Raw genomic sequence first — 18007 nt, forward strand, 5'->3', positions numbered from 1 at the left:
GGTGCTCCCTCTTTTAATTGCCCTTCCAGGCCAGAGCCCAGCCCCCAAACTTCCTTGTACGCTTTTCCTCAGATCCATGCCCGATCTCATGCCTCATTTATGTGCACCACTCATACCAGCCATTTGTAAATACATAATGTACATCTCATTTGCAACGGCATCTTCATGTTCATCTCTTCACGATCGCTTGAAAGTAAACAAAAAGTGAACCTCCAACCATGTCGCAAGCAGCCGCAGCCGCAACCGGATTGCCGGATCTGTCCTATACGCCCGGAGAACTGACCGAGCCAGAGTACCGTCTGCCGTCGCACCAGCTGCTGCTCGACCAGAAGAAGGCCACCTTCGCACGCGACAGCAATGAGCCACTGAGTCGCCACTATCTGGACAGGGAGGAGACCCAGCCGATCAAGTACCGGGATCGGGTGACCTCCGCCACGGGGCGACAGTTTCCTGCCCTGGCAGCGGCACAGTCCCGCTACGCGGATCATCTGGAGCGGAGCAGCGACCTGAACGCAGCCTTTGACACGGGATTCGAGTCTGGTTTCGTGCCCGGCAAGGATCTGATCTCATTGCCAGTGGCACAGAGCCAGAGCCAGAGTCAGAACTACAGATACAATACCGATAGCGATCCGGATCTGATCAGAAAGATGCCGCTGCACTCGATCACCGAGAAGCCCAACGAGCGCTGCCCCTCGCCGGTGGTGCCGGCCTACGCGAACTTTGAGCTGGCGAAGCGCATGCACCAGGACAATCTGGACCATCAGCCGCTGCCCGACTGTGTGGCGGATCTGGCGTTCCGCAAGGCACAGATCTCGGGCGGGCATGCCGGCCTCTCGCTGGAGATCGATCCCATTGCCACGGGCGTGGGCGTCAAGACGCACAATGCCGGGCCGACGCACTGCACCAAAATGAAGGTGTTCCGCCCGAAAACAGGCGGCGGTGTGGTGCCCAAGGCCTTTGGCGGCGACACCTTCCGTGGCGTGGGCTCCGCACCGGCCAAGAAAATGGGGCCCATGGACCTGGCCATCTGCTGGGACTTTAAGCCCGCCAATGCCATGGACGAGCCGCGTCTGGCGCGGCACATCGATGGCTCCAACGATTCGGCGGGCCCGGCGGTCTTCACCTGCGTGCGCACACCGCGGGAGGACAATGCCGCCGATCTGGGACGCTCCGCCGGGGTCTTTACCAGCACTTTGGGTGAGGCGGACTTCTTCGACAAGGACATACTCCGCCGGAAGACGGACTTTGGTGGCAGGGCCATCGATCGCGAGGATCCCTGCGCCTGCGACTACTCCCCGCCGCCCAGGGATCGGGCACGCAGCGTCTCCCGGGACTCGAGTGCCGCCTCCCACTGTCGCCGCGGCCCCGCAGCCGGCGTCAGCTTTGGCAACCTGGCAGAACTCTCCAGCGGCGGTGGAGGCGCCCGTGGTGGCATGCCCCCCAACCGACTGGCCAAGCAGTACCAGTCGTCGCCCCTGCTGGGCGATAAGGCGTATCAGGCGCTGCGCGAGAAGTATCTGGGGCCCGAGTCCAGCTGCGAGGGCAATGGTCCGGGCGGTGTGCACATGGAGCATGGCTGCCGCCCGGCCGGACCCTCCTGCAAGCGGGACACGCTCCTGCGCCGACCCGCCCGTCGTCTCTGCCACAAGGTTGGCCCTGCCCCGGCCCCACGCTGCTGTCCGCCAGCCTTTGGGCACGGCCATGGACATGGCCATGGTCACTGTCTCACCAGCAAGGCCGCCTTCCGGGCGGGTGTGGCCAAGCACAATGCCTCCGGCGATTTTATGGGCATGGACACGGGCTGCTCGGGCGGCGGGCGGGTGCTGGTGGTGCCACGACCACGGCAGCCGTACGCCAAGAAGAACTACGATATCGATACACTGGTGCCGCCGTTTCGCAGTCAGGGCGGTGGCGCCGGCCAGGGTGGCTATCCGGAGCATTGGCGTCTGGCCAGCGTCTATCAGCATGCCTTCAAGCCGCTGGAGCAGCGTCGTCGTCCACTCCTACAAACAGTCTACAAGTAAATCAACACCCCAAATAGCCCTTGGAAAGGGCAGTAGCCTGCCACAGATCGTCGATCTATCTAGGAATTCCCCAGAGTCCTTCATTGGAGGATATAATTGGGATATCATTTTAGAAAAAACTTCCTTGCAGCTCTTTTAGATTATACATAAGTATATATATCTCCACCGTTCCGATTGGTACATTCCCTTTCCCTTTCCATTGACGTGCTGCTTTATGTTTCCCCCTGTTATTTCATGTATCAGTTATTTCTGTATCCGGACCCAATCTATAATAGAGTTTCCTTAAATCTAAGAACATATATTGTAGTAGTTTGTTAGCTGGCAAAACTCAGATGTGGGTCCCCATCTCAAGGCATTTTCAATTAGGTTTAACATTTAGCAAACGGATAAACATAGGGGACCATTCGTAGAAATCTGATGATGATTAGCAAAGAAAACTTTTGAAAGTAAATGCCCCAAAGAAATACTAAGAAATGCACAAATGGGAACCAAGCAGCAAAACAACCGAGGGGCGCTGCCGCATACCCGGGGTATTCGGTATTCCCACGCTTCGGCTGACACCGAAGATATTCCCCAAGTATTTTTTGTTGTTTGTGCCCATTTTTCAGGATAGTTGGAAAAATCACAGTTTGCATATGGGCTTGAGGTTTATGTAAAAAAAACAAATGTTATACATATATAAATGGTTCATACAAATACAAATACAATACAGTATATATATATATAGTGCATACATATATATATAAATAAACGTGCAATAAAACATTTAAAGTACATCCAAAATAGAAACGTGAATAGTGTATAAAGTGTGTGTGTGTGTGAGGGAGAAGCAAACATCAAACGAGGAGCGCTGCTGCATAACCAAAAACATTTTATGGTTTGAAACGAATAAAAAAAAAAAATCTTAAACACGAAATCTTCGAGCAGAAGCCGAAGCGAAGAAACTCCAGCCAAGAGAGCTACAGATCCGCTTTTAATATTGGGGGGGCTGGGCTGGGGGTACATCCAAAGGATCTTCTTGGTTGGATTTTTGTTTGGATTTGGATGTGGATGTGGGTGTGGGTGCATTTTTGTATGATAATCTTTGGGTGCAATTGAAAGTTCAATGGTCTTAGGCTCTAAATGATGAATGAATTAATGAATGGGCCGATTGTTTGGGTCGTCCAGCTCACTTGGCCGTGGCATAGGCATCGTGACTCTTGTGGAACACATGGCGTAGCACATCCCGTGTCGATCGACGAATGCTGTTCCGCAGCGTGTGCTTCCTTTCGTTCGTCAGCTGCTCGATGGTCATGTACTCTGTTTGGGTAATGCTCGACCTGAGCTTCATGGTGCGCTCGCTGCTGTCCACAATGGAGATATCCGCTGGACGTATCTCCTCCTCCTCCTCCTCCTCCTGCAGCGGCACCTCCTTCGGTGGTCGCCGTCGCAGGCTGTGGCGAATGGTGTGCATGATGTTGTTGTGCGGCTTCTCCGGGGAGGTGCTGCCAGTGTGGCTGCTACTCTCCATGGGATGCATGAGGCGGCGTATCGATTTGCGTATCATGTTCTTCATGCCATGGCCGGATGGTGGCTTGTCCAGGGATTTTCCGGATTTGCTGGAGCCAATCGATTGGAGGGACTCCTTGCTGGCGGCCTTGAGCTGCTGCGCTGCCGGGCGATAGGCGCGCACGAAGCGGGCAGGGGCCTTAAAGTCCTCCTCGTCTGATTCTGAGGCATAGGCTACATCGCCAGCAGCTGCATCTGGCTCGGCATCATCCTCCAGCGGCTGCTCCTCTTCTTTTTGCTCCTCCTTCTCCTCCTGCTGCTGCTGCAGCTGCTGCTCCTCTTTCATTTCCTCTGGTGGCTGCTCCTCCGCCGCCACTGGTGCGGATTCCATCTCTGGCACCTCGCTAATCTCCGTGAGGGTGCGCCTTCTGGTGCATATGAGCTGTCGCCCCACTTGGGCTCCCTCCTGGCACTCCTGCACCACCATCAGGGTCTCCTGCGTCTCCTCCTCCGCCACCAGGAGGCCCTTCTTGCGCAGCTTTGCCTCATTGATGCTATTCTCCAGCTCCAATTGGTAGCGATCCAGCTCCTTGCCAATATCCATGCTGGATGACTCCTCACTGATGGCACCCAGAGAACGCTTTGGCCCTGGCCCTGGCACCGGCGAAAAGACAAGCTTCTCCGCAAGCAGCTTGCTGGGCGTCAACTGGGCCAGGGACATGCCATGGAAATCGATGCGACAGCCCACAGTGGGCACAAACGGCAGGCCGATCTTCAGGCTGGTGGGCAGCAGCGACTCCTCGGCCAAGGCGGGATTGGCCACGCCGGAGGGATTGCTGGCCAAGGCAGAGATCTCGCTCTGGCGATGAATCTCAAAGGGATTCCGCGAGGCGGGGCCATCGCTGCCACGCACATTGAGGGCGGCATTGACGAAGCCTTTTTTTTTGTTGGGCGTGGCAATGCAACGGATCACCTGTACAGTAGAGAGGGGGGGAGGACAAAGTGTTAGTCGTTTGGGTATTGGGGTAGGGGGTGGTATATAGATGCATCTACCTCATACGGATTGAATTGCTTTTCGGGCAGCTCTAGATTGAGGCCAGGATTCTCAAAGCAGGCAATCTCTCGCTTCTTCTTCTTGCAGGGATGTCGCACCACCTCAAAGGGATTGTTGGGGGGCTGCTGCTGCTGCTGCTGCTCCTTCTGCTGCTGTTGTGCCAAATCCGCTATGGACTTGAACTCCAGACAGGGAAACGGATTGCTGTTCTCTTTGGCCAAACGGCGGCGTCCAATCAGCTTCTTGGGCGTCGAACTGAATGCAGCGTTGGTGAAGCATGACTCTGTGACGGCGGCAGCTGCTTCCTGCTGCACCTTGGCGTCGCTGGTTAAGGGTTGCTGCTGCTGCTGCTGCTGGATGTGGCAGGGGCAGGGGCAGGGGGACGCAGCCGCCTGTTTCCCTTTTACGCTTGCGCGGAGTCTCAGTAAATGCCAAAGCACTGATGCTCTTGGTTTCCAGCATTCTTTTGGTTTATTTCAATTTAATTAGTTATATTATTATTTAAACACTGCAGCAGAACTAAAACCAATGTCACCAAGGACCAAATATTAGTATTTTCGTGTTGTTTTAATTCTCTAGATCAGATATACATACCCGCGACTTTTGATTCCACCTATCGATGTACAGGGTAGCTGCAGAGAATATATCGGTACTTATCGGAACTAATTTTTGCCCTTTTATTTCGAAAACAGCAAATAACAATTTTGTGATTGTTTTCAAACATCAATAGTGGTTCAAAATAGAGTTTTTCCGGCATAAATTCTAAAAGAGATGGTAGAGCTCCGATACTTGTGTATGTAAAGTGTTAAAAGGCGAAACACACGACGAACTGAGCGAATCTGTAATTGAGCCAGTAGAACGACTTACTAGAACCAGTTTAACCCATGAGATCAGCGCTGTTAGCCAACACTGAACGGATATCAGCACTTTGAAACACTGCCTAACAATGCACGAAAATTCCGTCGCATTTAAAAAAATGCAATTTACATTTTAAAACAAAACACCAACTGCAATTTTGACATATTAGTTTATATTGCTGCCAACACACGTGAGACGGTGCAAAATGCCTGGCCACCAGCGAATTGGCACACACCTCCGCAAGCACACGGACGAGAAGCGTCTGCTGGCGTCGCGCGTCCCTCCCAAAGCCAGGGAATACCTATCCGAACTGGCCGTCGATCGGGAGCTGGAGCGCTTCATGGCCCTGTCCTCGACCAATAGCAGTGGCACCAGTCGCAGCAATGTGAGCATGTACACGGCTCCCCTACACTGCACTCCCCGTTCAGTGTCAGTGGCGCCATCAAAGCCAGCCCGCTGCAGTGGCGGGAGCGGGGGAAAAACGACATCTGCAGCAGCTGGACAACCGCATCAGCATCAGGAAACAGCTGCCGCTGCCGCTGACGCTACAGTTGCGTCTGTGCCAAAGGAAACACAAAGCGATAAGGAGATCATCAGGATTATACCCATTGTAGCCACCGACTGCGTTGTGGGCTGCGAAGGGATGCGCACCAGTCAAGCCGTGTCCGCGGAGGATCTACGCACACCCACCAAGCCAGCGGGCAGTCAGGCGCCAGACAGGACGCCCGAGAAAAAGTCAAAAAATACCCAAACGCCCGAATCGGCCGTGAAATCGCACAAGCGCCTTGAATGGGACCCAGCCGCGGATGTGGGCTACTACAAGCGGGCGGTGTCCACCAGCAACATAAGCACCCTGGAGCGTTCCATTCTGGAGGAGTGCTGGCGGCAGCCACAGCAGCGTTCGGAGACCGATTTGGATAGGCTGCAGCTGGAGCAGGGAACAACGCTGGCACAGCGGCCACCGCTCGCCTCCAGTACGTTTGTGAACCGCAGCGAACGCAGGACCACGCCCAGTCTGGGGAGCATTCGCAGCAGCAGCAATCAAAGCAATCGCAGCAGCTCCAGGCGAGAGTCCAAGTCGCAGTCACGCTGCACATCCCCAAATGGCGGCAGCTCGGTGGCCAGTAGCTTTGATTATCACTCGTCGTTGCCCTCTGCTCAGAGTAGCTCCCAAAAGCAGCTGGCAAAGGAGGAGGAGCGTCAGTATACGGCCGCGCAGCTGGAGAAGGTTCTGGCCGGGGCTGCCAGTCGAAGGCAGGCGAAGGAGGACAAAGAAAACTGTCAGCCGGCTGCCCAGAGAGGTAGCTCCTCTTCTTCGTCCTCTACTGCTGCAGGAACTGAAGCTGAAACAGGACCGGGCCCTGCTGGTGGTCCCAAGGGAGAGCTTGACTTGGGCGTGGATCTGCTCTGTTCGCTGGTGCAGGCCCGCAGTCTCAGCCACAAGCAGAAGAAGCATTTGATACGGGACATAGCGAAGCGCATCTCCTGCATAGAACTGGGGGAGAGCCTGCGCTCCCGCCAAAGCCCAACAAAGGCAAAAGGTAAGCCAGGAAAAGCCCAGTTCTACTCAACTGATTCGTTTCTAAATCGATCTTTAATGCCACACAGCTGCTGCCCAGCTGCAGGACATGGCCACCAACACTACTGCCAGTGTGGCACGTCCTGTGCCCGCTCCGAGGACACGCATTTTGATAGCCAACTCCTCGGGCACCTCCACAGCGAGCAGCTCCAAGGAGATGGTCACCGCACGGACCAATCCACGGGCCTGCAAAGCAGCCAAAGAACCCACGACGGAACCACAGCAGCTGCAGCTTCCCTCTTCGGAGGCCAGCAGCATCTCCCATGAGGGTGGAAGCCACATCTTCGCACAGCAATGAGGCTGTTCCCGCACCGCTACCTGCTACCACTACCGCTCCCGCGGAAACGGAGCTAGTGAGCCAGGAGTGGCTCAATCCCATGACCCAGAGCGAGATCGAGTACGAGGAGCGTTCGCGTTCGTCCAGCAACGATTCGGAGCGTCGCCTAACGCTCAGTTGGATCGAGTTGGAGATCAAGCGGCTGCAGACGGTGTACAAGATCGTGAATAGCAAATCGTTCCTCCAGATTGTTCCAGTTGATGACAAGAGTCCCACGGCTGCCATCGAGTACGATCCCCTGATCAGTGCAGAGCCGTTGATTGAGCTGCTGCCGGATGGGGAGGGGCCACAGCGTCGAGCCACTGTTCGGGCACGCATGATTGGTGCTGGTCAAGAGCAGGAACCACTTCTGTTGGGTGTGCAAGTGAAGCATGTACACCCTCGGGGATTGCAAGAGAAGCCTGTGCATCTTCAGGGAGAACAAGAGGAGCCTCTAAGATCCGTAGAGCAGCCCCCAGACGAGGTTAGATGCATAACAAAGCCACACGCTGATGTGGAGTCGCCAGCAGCAGCACCGGAATTACAGGCGATACCAACCCCACCACCACCGCCACCTCCACCACCACCGAGGGGCATTCCACAGCGAGGAAAAATGGCCACACCCAACAGCTCCAGTGATGGCGGACGCAGCGAAAGTGTGTGCTCTTTTGTGCAGCAGCGACAGCGGCAGTTTATGGAGCACTATCAGAACCAACAGCAGCAGCAGCTGCAACAGCTGCAACAGCACCAGCAGCTGCAGCAGCTGCAGCAGCAGCAGCAGAAACAACAGAAGCAAAGGAAGCAGCAGCGTATACTGCCACGGATGCCACATCTTCTACACCATCCACAGCATCAGGAGCATCAACATTACCATCCACTGGTTCATGGGCATGGGCAGGGGCACGGGCTGTGTGTGCACCAGCAAGAGCAGCAGCAGCAGCAGCTGCAGCATATGGTAATCCTCTAGTGGAATTTCTGTTGCCTTCCCTTTCACATTCTCCTTTGGTGTTGCTGTCTCTTTCATATTCAGGCACCACAGCATTACATTCAAATGCAATATACGCAGGCAGCAGGATCAGGCTCAGGAATGGACGCTGGTGGTGTCTACTACACAGCAGTGCCCCACGGGTACAGCCTTTTGAGCAGCGATGCCATGGCCGAATATGTGCAGGTGGCATCAGAAGCAGCAGAAGGCGCCGAAGAACGCTGCGCCGCCACCACGAGGACAACGACCACCAGCAGCAGTTCGATCTCTTCCATGTTGTGCCTCAGCTCGGAGATGTCCATACCAATGGGGGGCGGTGGAGTGGTAAACACCTCCAAGACGACCACCACAACCACCACGCATCAGTACGACGAGGCTACATCGGGCAGTAGGTGTCAGCGGAAGCGCAGGGACCAGACACAGAAGCAAACGCAGACACAGACACAGCGCAGGGGAGCGCATGGCATTGCGTATATGATTCAGTTTGGGGAGAGCGAAATGCAGCACACAATGTCGCTGCAGGATCACCTGCAGCTCGCTCGTCCCAAGTTCTGTGCCAAGTCCAAGCAGCGCAAGGCCATACTCAATCAAATGCAGATGCTGCGCAGCGAGCGACGGCGCGAACTGGAGGAGCTGCTCGGTGAGGATTGCACCCTGGAGACACTGGACAGGCGGCTGCAACAGCTGCCACCGCCAGTCACATGTAAGCATCACACATCACACATCATCATCATCACAGCAATCGAATGGTGCTTCAATCCTCTAATCCGCAGCTTGCGTTCGAGTTTTCTCCACGAAGGAGATGAAGGCCATGACCAGCAAACGATGCCAGCGACTGCCCGAGGTGGTGGCCGCTCAGAATCGTGAGCGCGAGGAGCGACGGCGTCGCAGCAATCGCCTCATGCGGGATGTCTTCAATCGGGTATGATTTCATTTAAAATTAATTTAAAATTAATTATTTTCTAATATGATTCGTTTTGTTCTTTTAGCGCATGCAAAACCGCGTGTCCAAGGGCAAGATATCCCTGAACCACAGCCTGACAATCATTTAGGAATACCACCCCCTCCCACCCCTACAAGATGGAGACAACACTTTGCCAGTTGAAGGCTTGATTTATGTTTTTATATTATCACTTTTAATTTTTGTTTTCGAATAAAAAACTGTTCAAATGATTTAGAGCCGGTTTCTCGACTTCGGGTTACGTCACCGGTTAGTTGGCGTTAGGATAAAGTTGGCCACTAGATAAACTTGCCGGAACGAAATATAATAACGGTGTTTTAAAGCGAACAAATGTGCTGTACAGCGCTTTGATCAGCTGTTTATGCTTTGTTTACTTTCGTTCGTGATTTGATATTTGGAAAATGTCGAAAGATAAAATTCGTGGGAAAAACTTTTCCCAGGTGGGCATATCCTTGTCGATCTCGTAGACAGCGTAAAAAACATATAAAAGAAAATAGAGTTGGTGCAACTGGTGCGTGGCGAGGCCGGCAAATGGAATTGATCAGTTGTTCTGTTGTTTTTCTTTCCTTAAAAGCCCCTTCACTATTAAAGTTTACCTACTTTTCAAACTCGAGTTATACAGAACTCCATTATTACTCATTATACCCGGTAATCGAAGAGATAAGCGGTACATCAGATTTGGGTCAAAGTGAATGTGTGTAACGCACACAAGGAAACGTTTCCGACCCCATCAAATATATTTATTCTTGATCAGCATCAAAAATTTCGTCCCGCCCCCTTCCGCCGCCACAAAATGTAAGATTGTCGAATCTGGTTCAGATCGAATATGATTTTCCTCTGTGTATTTGCGGTATATTTCTGGTGTGACTCAAACTTGAAACGCAAAAATGAGTCCGGATGGTGTGTTATTATTGGAGGTGGATTTTACCTTGAATAGGTTGTATTTTGTGGGCCATTTGGCCTGTTGTCCATACCCTCATTTTTCTTAGAATTTTACCCAGCGTTTTGAAGCAAAAGAGAAAGCAAAGAAGAAGAAAGCAAAAGTAATACGGAACGAACGTAGGCGGTAAACATGGCAACAATTTTTTTCGCTGAGCCCGAGCTGGTTATTGGACACGGCCGTAAGGTGCTTTTCCTGAATCCGGGCGACTTGCAAATCTTTAAGGAAATCGAACTGCCACCGGATTTAACCACGTGTGGATTGAAAACGGTCGAGCCAGTCCCCGTGCCTGGCCCAGGGCCGAGCCACCCGGCCAGCAGCTCAAAGCAACAGCCTGCAGCCTTGAGGGAAGCAACAGGATCTGTCAAGGTCGAGGTATCGATACAAAATGTGACCTACTCTCCAGATCGCCAACTGTTGGCTCTGACCACAGTTGGCCAGAAGGCAGTGCTGCTATACAAGAGTCGACCTGAGAACGCCAAGCTCCTCTCTATACGCCCACTCGCACGTGCATCGAGCGCCCTGAGGTTCTGTAGCGATGGCAGCTCCGTTCTGGTCACCGACAAGACTGGTGATTGCTATCAGTATGACTGTGTTGAGGTGGATGCTCCGCCACGTTTACTTCTGGGACATTTGAGCATTGTGTATGACATCTTGTGGTCGGAGGACCAGCAGTATATTATCACATGTGACCGCGATGACAAGATACGGGTCACCAACTATCCGGCAACGTTCGATATACACAGTTATTGCTTGGGTCACAAGGAATTCGTGTCTGGCCTGGCAATGCTCACGGAACAGCACATCATCTCGGCATCGGGGGACAAGACGCTGCGGGTATGGAACTATACTTGCGGCAAGGAGCAGCTGCTCCACGAGCTTCCCGCTCCAGCTGTCCGAATGCTGGTGCGTCAGCTGGAGCCCGAAAAGACATATGAGGTGGCCGTGCTCTTCTATGACCATGTGGATGCGATTGGCGTGTATCGACTGGAACAGACAACCAAAGAGAGTTGGAGCATCACCTCCACCCAACTGGTGCGTGCCGAGGCCGGCAAATGGAATATATGCAATTTTGCATTGACCGATGACCGGATTTATGTGACTGGTGCGGAGAATGACCGTCTAACGTTGCGGGTGTACGACAGCAGGAATGGCGAGAGGGCCACTGGCCTGCCAGACGGTTGGCTGAAGATGGTCTTAGACAATCTAGATGTGGCCGCATTCATGCCCGAGGACTTGTCTGTTTGGTTTAAGAAACGATTCGACAATGTCAGCGATTACTTGGAGCGCAAGAAGCGTCGCATCGAGGAGCAGAAGCAGCAAAAATGTGGATAATTTACATACTTCTTATCTTTACATAGCATTTAATTAGTTTATCGGACAAAATTAACGGACTATGTTTGACAAATCTGTTACATGAACATATTATATTATATGCAGATATATATATATATATATAAATAATTATGTGTATTTAGATGTGTGTAATTTAATCTTTATTAAAGGATCATTTGATGCCATTAGACTGGCTTATAATCTAATTTGCTTTCCAGCTTCTTGTTTTCCGATACCTTGCGCACAGCCTTCATAAAGTCTTCCTGGATGACATACTCGCGCTCAGCCCTGCAGAAGAAACAAATAATACGAATAATTATATATTTGATGTGCTTTTTGGGGGGGACACGGGCACGGGCACAGGTACGGGTACGGGCACTCACCTGATGGCAAAGAGACCAGCCTCTGTGCACACATTGCGCAAATCGGCGCCATTAAAGTTATCCGACAACTTGACAATGGCTTCATAGTCGATCTCCCCGTGCTTGGCAATTGTCAGAGCATGAATCTTGAGAATCTCCAGGCTATAAATGGTACACAGACAGCATTATAGAGTGTAATATATATATGGTCCAGATGATTGTTAATGTCCAAAAAACTTACCGTGCCTGCTCATTGGGCAGTGGAATTTCAATTTTACGATCCAAACGTCCAGGACGCAACAGGGCCGGATCGAGGGTGTCTGGACGATTTGTGGCCATGATCATTTTCACCTGTCCCAAGGAGTCAAAGCCATCCATTTGGTTGAGCAGCTCCATCAGCGTGCGCTGGATTTCGCGATCCGCCGATGTGCCCTCAGAGAAGCGACGCCCGCCAATGGCATCGATCTCGTCCATGAATATGATGCAGGGCTGATGATCGCGGGCATAGTTGAACATCTCACGAATGAGACGAGCACTCTCGCCAATATACTTGTCGACAATGGCCGAGGACACGACCTTGAGGAAGTTGGCATCCAGTTGGGAGGCAACGGCACGGGCCAAGAGTGTTTTGCCCGTACCAGGCGGTCCATAGAGCAGACAACCCTTGGGCGGAGTGATACCGACACGCAAGAACAGCTCCGGATTGAGTAGCGGAAGCTCAATCACCTCGCGCAGCTCACGAATCTGCTCGGTGAGACCACCGATGGCCGAATATGTAACATCACCGGGATCCTCATGCGACATATTGTACACCAAGGGATCCACTTCGCGCGGCAGATAACGCATTATGGTCAGTGTGGTCATATCCAGGGCCACACGAGTGCCAGACTTCAGCATCGCCTTGTGCAGCTGGCGACGGCAGCCGACCACATAGCGGGGTCCGTTGGTAGCCTTCACAATGACTGAAAGTGGGTAAGGAAGAGTATGATGAAAATTCGAACACTTCAAGTTTGTAACCATATATAGATATATTACATTTATCTTCGGTTAGCTGCTTCAGGACTTCACCCACGATTTGTCCCACACTTTGCAGCGCCTTGAGATCATTCTCCGACTTGTCATACAGTTTGGTAAGTTCCTTGATCTCATCACGTTCTGCAACAAAGGGAAATGAATGTGTTAATGCTTGCGTTGAGTTGCCCGGGATTGGACAAACGTTGGACCGTACTTTCTTTGAGACGCCCTTCGATTTCCTTGTGCTCCAGCAGTTTCTTTCTGTAGTCGGACAGTGCTTTAACCCGCATATTATCGGGCATCGGCGTGGCAGTCACAGTCATTTCGCAAGCAAAGTATTTATACTCGTTTCAAGAAAAAGTTTTACAAAATTCGGATGGTAAATGCCGTGAATCTGCAGTTTTTGGCAGGGCTGCAATACCACCGATGGTACTATCGATGATGCGATAGATCGGTGGATTGTTTCGATAGTCTATATATCGTTTGAGGGAAATGCATCGCACCATACGATGTTATTATTTAAATAAATTTCGACGTATTTGCACCCTAGAACTGACAGTCAATACCGGAACTGGTTCAATAAAAATGTACACGCCAGAGGAATACCCTCTCTAACACTGATTTGTTTTGTTTTTATTTTATGCACCCGTATCGAATAAATGTTTAATGCAAAAAATGCATTGCTTTATTTGTTGACATTGGTTGTCTTAGATATTGGAATACTGGAAACCGGCCGTGCTCTCTTCAGAATAGTTTTCGTTGTCATCCTTGATATGGAGAATTTTGCGCATTTCATCGGGTTGTTTGTGTCGTAACATGTCGGCCACGGTCTTGCAAGTCACATCGTGCAGAGTCTGGATGTCCAGATAGTTGGCGGCCTTTATCAAACCAAAGAGCTCGCCCTGGTTCCTGCTGATGAAATTTTGTTGCCATTGGTGTATATCATTCTCAGTCGAATCCGACCTAAAATGGAATTTTGCCCAATCTTGCACCATCCTCAAAGTGTCCGAACTTATATTCTGCAACGGCAGAGCGGCATCCTCATCATCCTCCAGGATGGAGACTTCCAGAAACCTCCTTATTGTTCCTGAGCATCTGGTGATCATGTCAAAGTCAAATTTAAAAATTTGACCATCAGAGGACTGCAGCTTTACAGTTGGCATGTTGAGGTTTTTTAGAGGTAGATTAATTGATAAATGCAATGTAATGTTTTATGTTATATTATATGGATCCAGTAGTTTTGTTTTGTTTTGTTGTGACTGAGCGAAATTGACAGAGAATATCGATCAATACAGTATTTGTAGCATTTCAGAACCTGGTCACACTGGAGAAAAATGTCGTTGAAATGTCAGTTTTTGCTAAATCTGCGACGATTTCGCCTGGTTACGTTTGATGTAACCGACACGCTGCTGAGGCTTGAAGATCCTTTAAAGCAATACCAAAAGACGGCAGCCGAATGCGGAGTGACTGGCCTCGACAGACAGCAGCTGGAGCGCTGTTTTCGCCAACAGTTCAAAATCATGAGCAACAAATATCCAAATTTTGGTCGCTCTTCACCGAATCTGGACTGGCAATCCTGGTGGCTGCAGCTGGTAGCGGGTACGTTTAGCTGCGTGGATGCCAGCCTACCGGCCGACAAGCTGGCCACGATTGGACAACAGCTCGTGAGGGTTTTCCGCACCAGCGCCTGTTGGCGGCATGTCGAGGGAGCAGCCGAATTGGTCCAGCGTGTCCGTGATTCTGGCAAAAGCGTGGGCATCATATCCAACTTCGATCCATCCCTGCCACAAGTACTCACCGCCATGGGCTTCGCGGGCAAATTCGACTTCATTCTGACCTCCTACGAGGCTGGCGTTATGAAACCCGATGCGCGCATCTTTAATTTGCCCCTGGAGCGTTTGCAAATTGCCCCGGACCAGGCCCTGCACATTGGCAACAAGTACGACATGGACTATGCCGGTGCCCGCAATAGTGGCTGGAGCGGACTGCTGGTGCACCCGATAGAGGCTGACAAACAAGAGGGAGCCGCCAAACACTCATACGACAGCCTGGCCACCCTTCTGAAGGCCCTCGAGACCCAAGAGATTGTCTGGTGACGATGCACCAATTATTCTTTCTTCTCTTTGTTTAATGCATAACTTACTGGCTGCTCTTATGTGTACAAAAAATATGAAACGAAACGAAAAAAATATACATACATACATACATATATATATATAAATCTTTATATGCCTAATCGTAACATAAGACGCGCGATACTTAGTCACGGCTCTGCGCGCTGTGCTCTCCTTTGATCGAATATTCAAATGCACGAGAGCATTGGGGTATGTGAAAAATTCAGACTCATCTTACATGCCTAGCCTTAGATGCCGATTAATAAGCTATTACCTGATTGATGACTTATTGAATATCTTTATCAATATATGTACACATAAATGTTCCCAGCCACACACACAGGGACAGACACACACACGGTCGTAAATACTATTGAACAGATTAAAAACTAATTTGTGATCCGAAATATATATATATATATATATATATATATATACTACTACTACTGCTACTTGTTGTTAGGGAATGCATTTGGTGGTCTCCTCTCCGCTCCGCTCCTCTGCTCTACCCGTCTTCGGTTGCTTTTCTACGTTGATTTTGTCGCCTTGGCGGGCATTTGGGCCTTGGCTGCCTTCAGCTGTTCGAGATTGAATTGCTTGCGTATTTCCGTCGACACCTGCCGAATAACCGCATCAGTGTTGGCCTTCAGATCCCGCTCGAGCACATCGATATCCACGTCCTTGCTCTCCAGCCGCATCTGCATGTCCGAGTAGAAATCACAGAAGAGCACCGGCTCGTCGGAGCCGTTGGGTGTGCGCGTACTGCAGTATTGGCCCCGACGATGCAGATCATCGTTGCTGGACTTTGAGTCGAGGAAGCGCCGTGCACCCAGCGGCAGCTGCTGCTGCACGAGTCGCTCATGGTTCTGGGATATATGAAACTTGAGCTTCTTGAACTCCTTCACCTCGTTTTTCATGTACTTCACGTAGCTGTACATTTTGGAGGTCTTCTTGGTGAGATTCTCCAGGCAGCTGATGAAGTTGCGCACTTGCTGGGTGCGCGGCAGGGTGCTGGGATCGAGGCGTTCGGCCTCATCAAAGTGCTGCAGGGACCGATTGAAGTCATGCTTCATGGCCAGCGCTGAGGCGAGTACCACATGATTCTCCGCCACCCTGGGGGCATGCTCGACGGCAGCCGTCAGTATTAGATCGGCATCGATCAGGCGACCCATGCGAAAGAGTATTGTGCCCAGACTGAGCAGCGGTATGTCCTTGAAGATGGGCGGGGCCAGCAATGTGGCCAGACGGGCGCAGGGCAGAGCCTCGCGAGCATTGCCTCGCATGCGCCAGTAGTAGGAGCTGAGCGTGTGGAATTTCCATGACGCCGGATGATGCTGCAGTCCGTCAACGGCAAACCGTCGTGTCAGTTCGACGGTAGCCGTCCCGATATTGGTGTCATGCTCCCGCTCCACGTATGCCGAGTCCATAATCTTTGGCTGGAAGCTTTCGAGATGGTCGTAGGTGGCCGGGCCAACACTCAGCTTATGATAGTTGCTGCAGATGGGCTCCAGGGTACGTTGTTTTGTCCCAGTGCCAGACTTTCCGTGCGGCTGATTCACGTCGCTCTGCTCCGGCAGATTGATGCGTTTCAGTTGATCGGGTGTGATCTTCAGATAGGACATTCGCTTCTCCAGCATGTAGTAGTCCATCGCACACTTGGCCTGCTCGGCCAGGTCTTCCCCGAAGCGCATGGAGAAGCGCAAGTGCTCGACAATCTGTTCCCGCTTTCGCAACAGGTCCAGGTAGGAGCGCTCAACGTACTCATTGTAGCGTATCTGCTCCAGGAAGGCAATCAGGTTCTGGGGCTCGCGCATGTGAAAGGGCGAGTCCAGCTTTTGGGTAATTTCGTCTTCCTTCAGCACCCAATGATTGCTGGCCGAGCAGCTGAGGAGCACGTGCAGGCAGCCGACGGCCACGGCGAGCTGACAGACACGCATATTACATTGGAGTATGGTCCCACAAAGGGCGTAACTATAATCTGCACGCCGGTTAACAAGCAAACAGCACAGAGGATAATAGAAAAAACATCTAAACAAATTTGGTAAATAAACTGCGGCGATAGCCAGCAGTGTGACCGCGGAGTTACCGATCAAATATACCGGCCGACCTAAAAAATATACCCAAATAAACCTTCTAATTATCATAATATACCGTAAATATACCGACGAAATCATATTGCTTAATTTTTATGTTCGCTTTGATATTACAAGCTAATTAGGACTCTCACCACTAAACATATAATTTTATCCGATTGATTATGAAACTTGGAGAATTTATGCTCAGTTAGGTATTATTTGTCATGTTTTAACTCAAGTTGATCAGTGGTTAGACGTTTGGTTAAAAAAACGCAAAAATAAGCCACTCGGCTTGAAAAATAAATTTATGATTTATAAAGATATATAACGGTATATTTAATATGGTTATTCCCCAAACTTTCAAGACGCCGTTAAATGATGTTATAATAAGCATCGATTTTAAACAAAAGGATAGGCATAAGTGGAGTCTCAACCCGAAACAAAAGACTACGAAACATGAAAACCACACACGATATGTCCATTTCAAGGCATTCAATATTGACATTATGAGTCCCATTGAATCAATTAAGATTAATTTTTGTTTTTTCTATGTTAATTTAAGCGTATACGTATATGTATATCTAATGTATACGGTAATATATAATTGTATTCATCGGTATAGTTACAGTATATTTTGAAAATGAGGAGGTATATTTCGGAATATTCCGACGGTATATTCGACCGATAAGTGCGCGGTCACACTTGCATCGCGGCAGCTGCATGTTGGTGGCACAGTAGAGCTGTCAAACGATTGATAGTTGAGCCATCGATAGCTTTGAATGTTTTGAAAAAAACAATCGATACTATCGTGACAGTATCGGGCTGAAATAATTATTAAAAAACCATTGAAACCTTTTAGGAACTTGTCCATTGTAAAAATTAGATGCCACCTGTCGAATTTT

General features: G+C 50.7%; 7 protein-coding genes across 7 annotated transcripts; 4 read left to right on the forward strand and 3 right to left on the reverse strand.

Moving 5' to 3' along the window:
• The first annotated feature begins 218 nt into the window (after nucleotides 1-218).
• On the forward strand, nucleotides 219-2187 carry LOC111072412. The gene has a single exon (XM_022364259.2). It carries the CDS (start codon nucleotides 219-221, stop codon nucleotides 2022-2024), a length of 1806 nt encoding a protein of 601 aa, XP_022219951.2. The 3' UTR covers nucleotides 2025-2187.
• Nucleotides 2188-3063: 876 nt separating this feature from the next.
• On the reverse strand, nucleotides 3064-5293 carry LOC111072448 (lateral signaling target protein 2 homolog). Its single transcript, XM_041591946.1, has 4 exons — nucleotides 5161-5293; nucleotides 4906-5085; nucleotides 4566-4874; nucleotides 3064-4485 (listed from the first exon to the last, which is right to left on the reverse strand). Exons 2-4 carry the CDS (start codon nucleotides 5026-5028, stop codon nucleotides 3193-3195), a joined length of 1725 nt encoding a protein of 574 aa, XP_041447880.1. The 5' UTR covers nucleotides 5029-5085; nucleotides 5161-5293; the 3' UTR covers nucleotides 3064-3192.
• Nucleotides 5294-5466: 173 nt separating this feature from the next.
• On the forward strand, nucleotides 5467-9477 carry LOC111072447 (Alstrom syndrome protein 1 homolog a). Its single transcript, XM_022364326.2, is given in 6 exon segments — nucleotides 5467-6965; nucleotides 7033-7274; nucleotides 7276-8274; nucleotides 8350-9007; nucleotides 9078-9226; nucleotides 9294-9477. Coding segments are annotated over 6 exon segments (3447 nt in total). The 5' UTR covers nucleotides 5467-5629; the 3' UTR covers nucleotides 9357-9477.
• Nucleotides 9478-10222: 745 nt separating this feature from the next.
• LOC111072416 (tRNA (guanine-N(7)-)-methyltransferase non-catalytic subunit wuho) lies at nucleotides 10223-11663 on the forward strand. Its single transcript, XM_022364262.2, has one exon. The coding sequence runs from the start codon at nucleotides 10338-10340 to the stop codon at nucleotides 11538-11540; it is 1203 nt and encodes a 400-aa protein (XP_022219954.1). The 5' UTR covers nucleotides 10223-10337; the 3' UTR covers nucleotides 11541-11663.
• Nucleotides 11553-13343, reverse strand: LOC111072417 (26S proteasome regulatory subunit 10B). The gene is made up of 5 exons (XM_022364263.2): nucleotides 13131-13343; nucleotides 12938-13057; nucleotides 12144-12864; nucleotides 11924-12064; nucleotides 11553-11828 (listed from the first exon to the last, which is right to left on the reverse strand). The coding sequence occupies exons 1-5, from the start codon at nucleotides 13237-13239 to the stop codon at nucleotides 11726-11728; spliced, it is 1194 nt and encodes a 397-aa protein (XP_022219955.1). The 5' UTR covers nucleotides 13240-13343; the 3' UTR covers nucleotides 11553-11725.
• A 161-nt stretch (nucleotides 13344-13504) lies between these two features.
• LOC111072418 (rhythmically expressed gene 2 protein) lies at nucleotides 13505-15129 on the forward strand. The gene has a single exon (XM_022364265.2). It carries the CDS (start codon nucleotides 14251-14253, stop codon nucleotides 15010-15012), a length of 762 nt encoding a protein of 253 aa, XP_022219957.1. The 5' UTR covers nucleotides 13505-14250; the 3' UTR covers nucleotides 15013-15129.
• Nucleotides 15042-17124, reverse strand: LOC111072415. The gene has a single exon (XM_022364261.2). It carries the CDS (start codon nucleotides 16965-16967, stop codon nucleotides 15558-15560), a length of 1410 nt encoding a protein of 469 aa, XP_022219953.1. The 5' UTR covers nucleotides 16968-17124; the 3' UTR covers nucleotides 15042-15557.
• Between the last annotated feature and the right edge of the window lie 883 nt (nucleotides 17125-18007).

The sequence above is a fragment of the Drosophila obscura genome, unplaced genomic scaffold (assembly GCF_018151105.1).
Source record: "Drosophila obscura isolate BZ-5 IFL unplaced genomic scaffold, ASM1815110v1 contig_165, whole genome shotgun sequence".
Classification (NCBI taxonomy): domain Eukaryota; kingdom Metazoa; phylum Arthropoda; class Insecta; order Diptera; family Drosophilidae; genus Drosophila; species Drosophila obscura.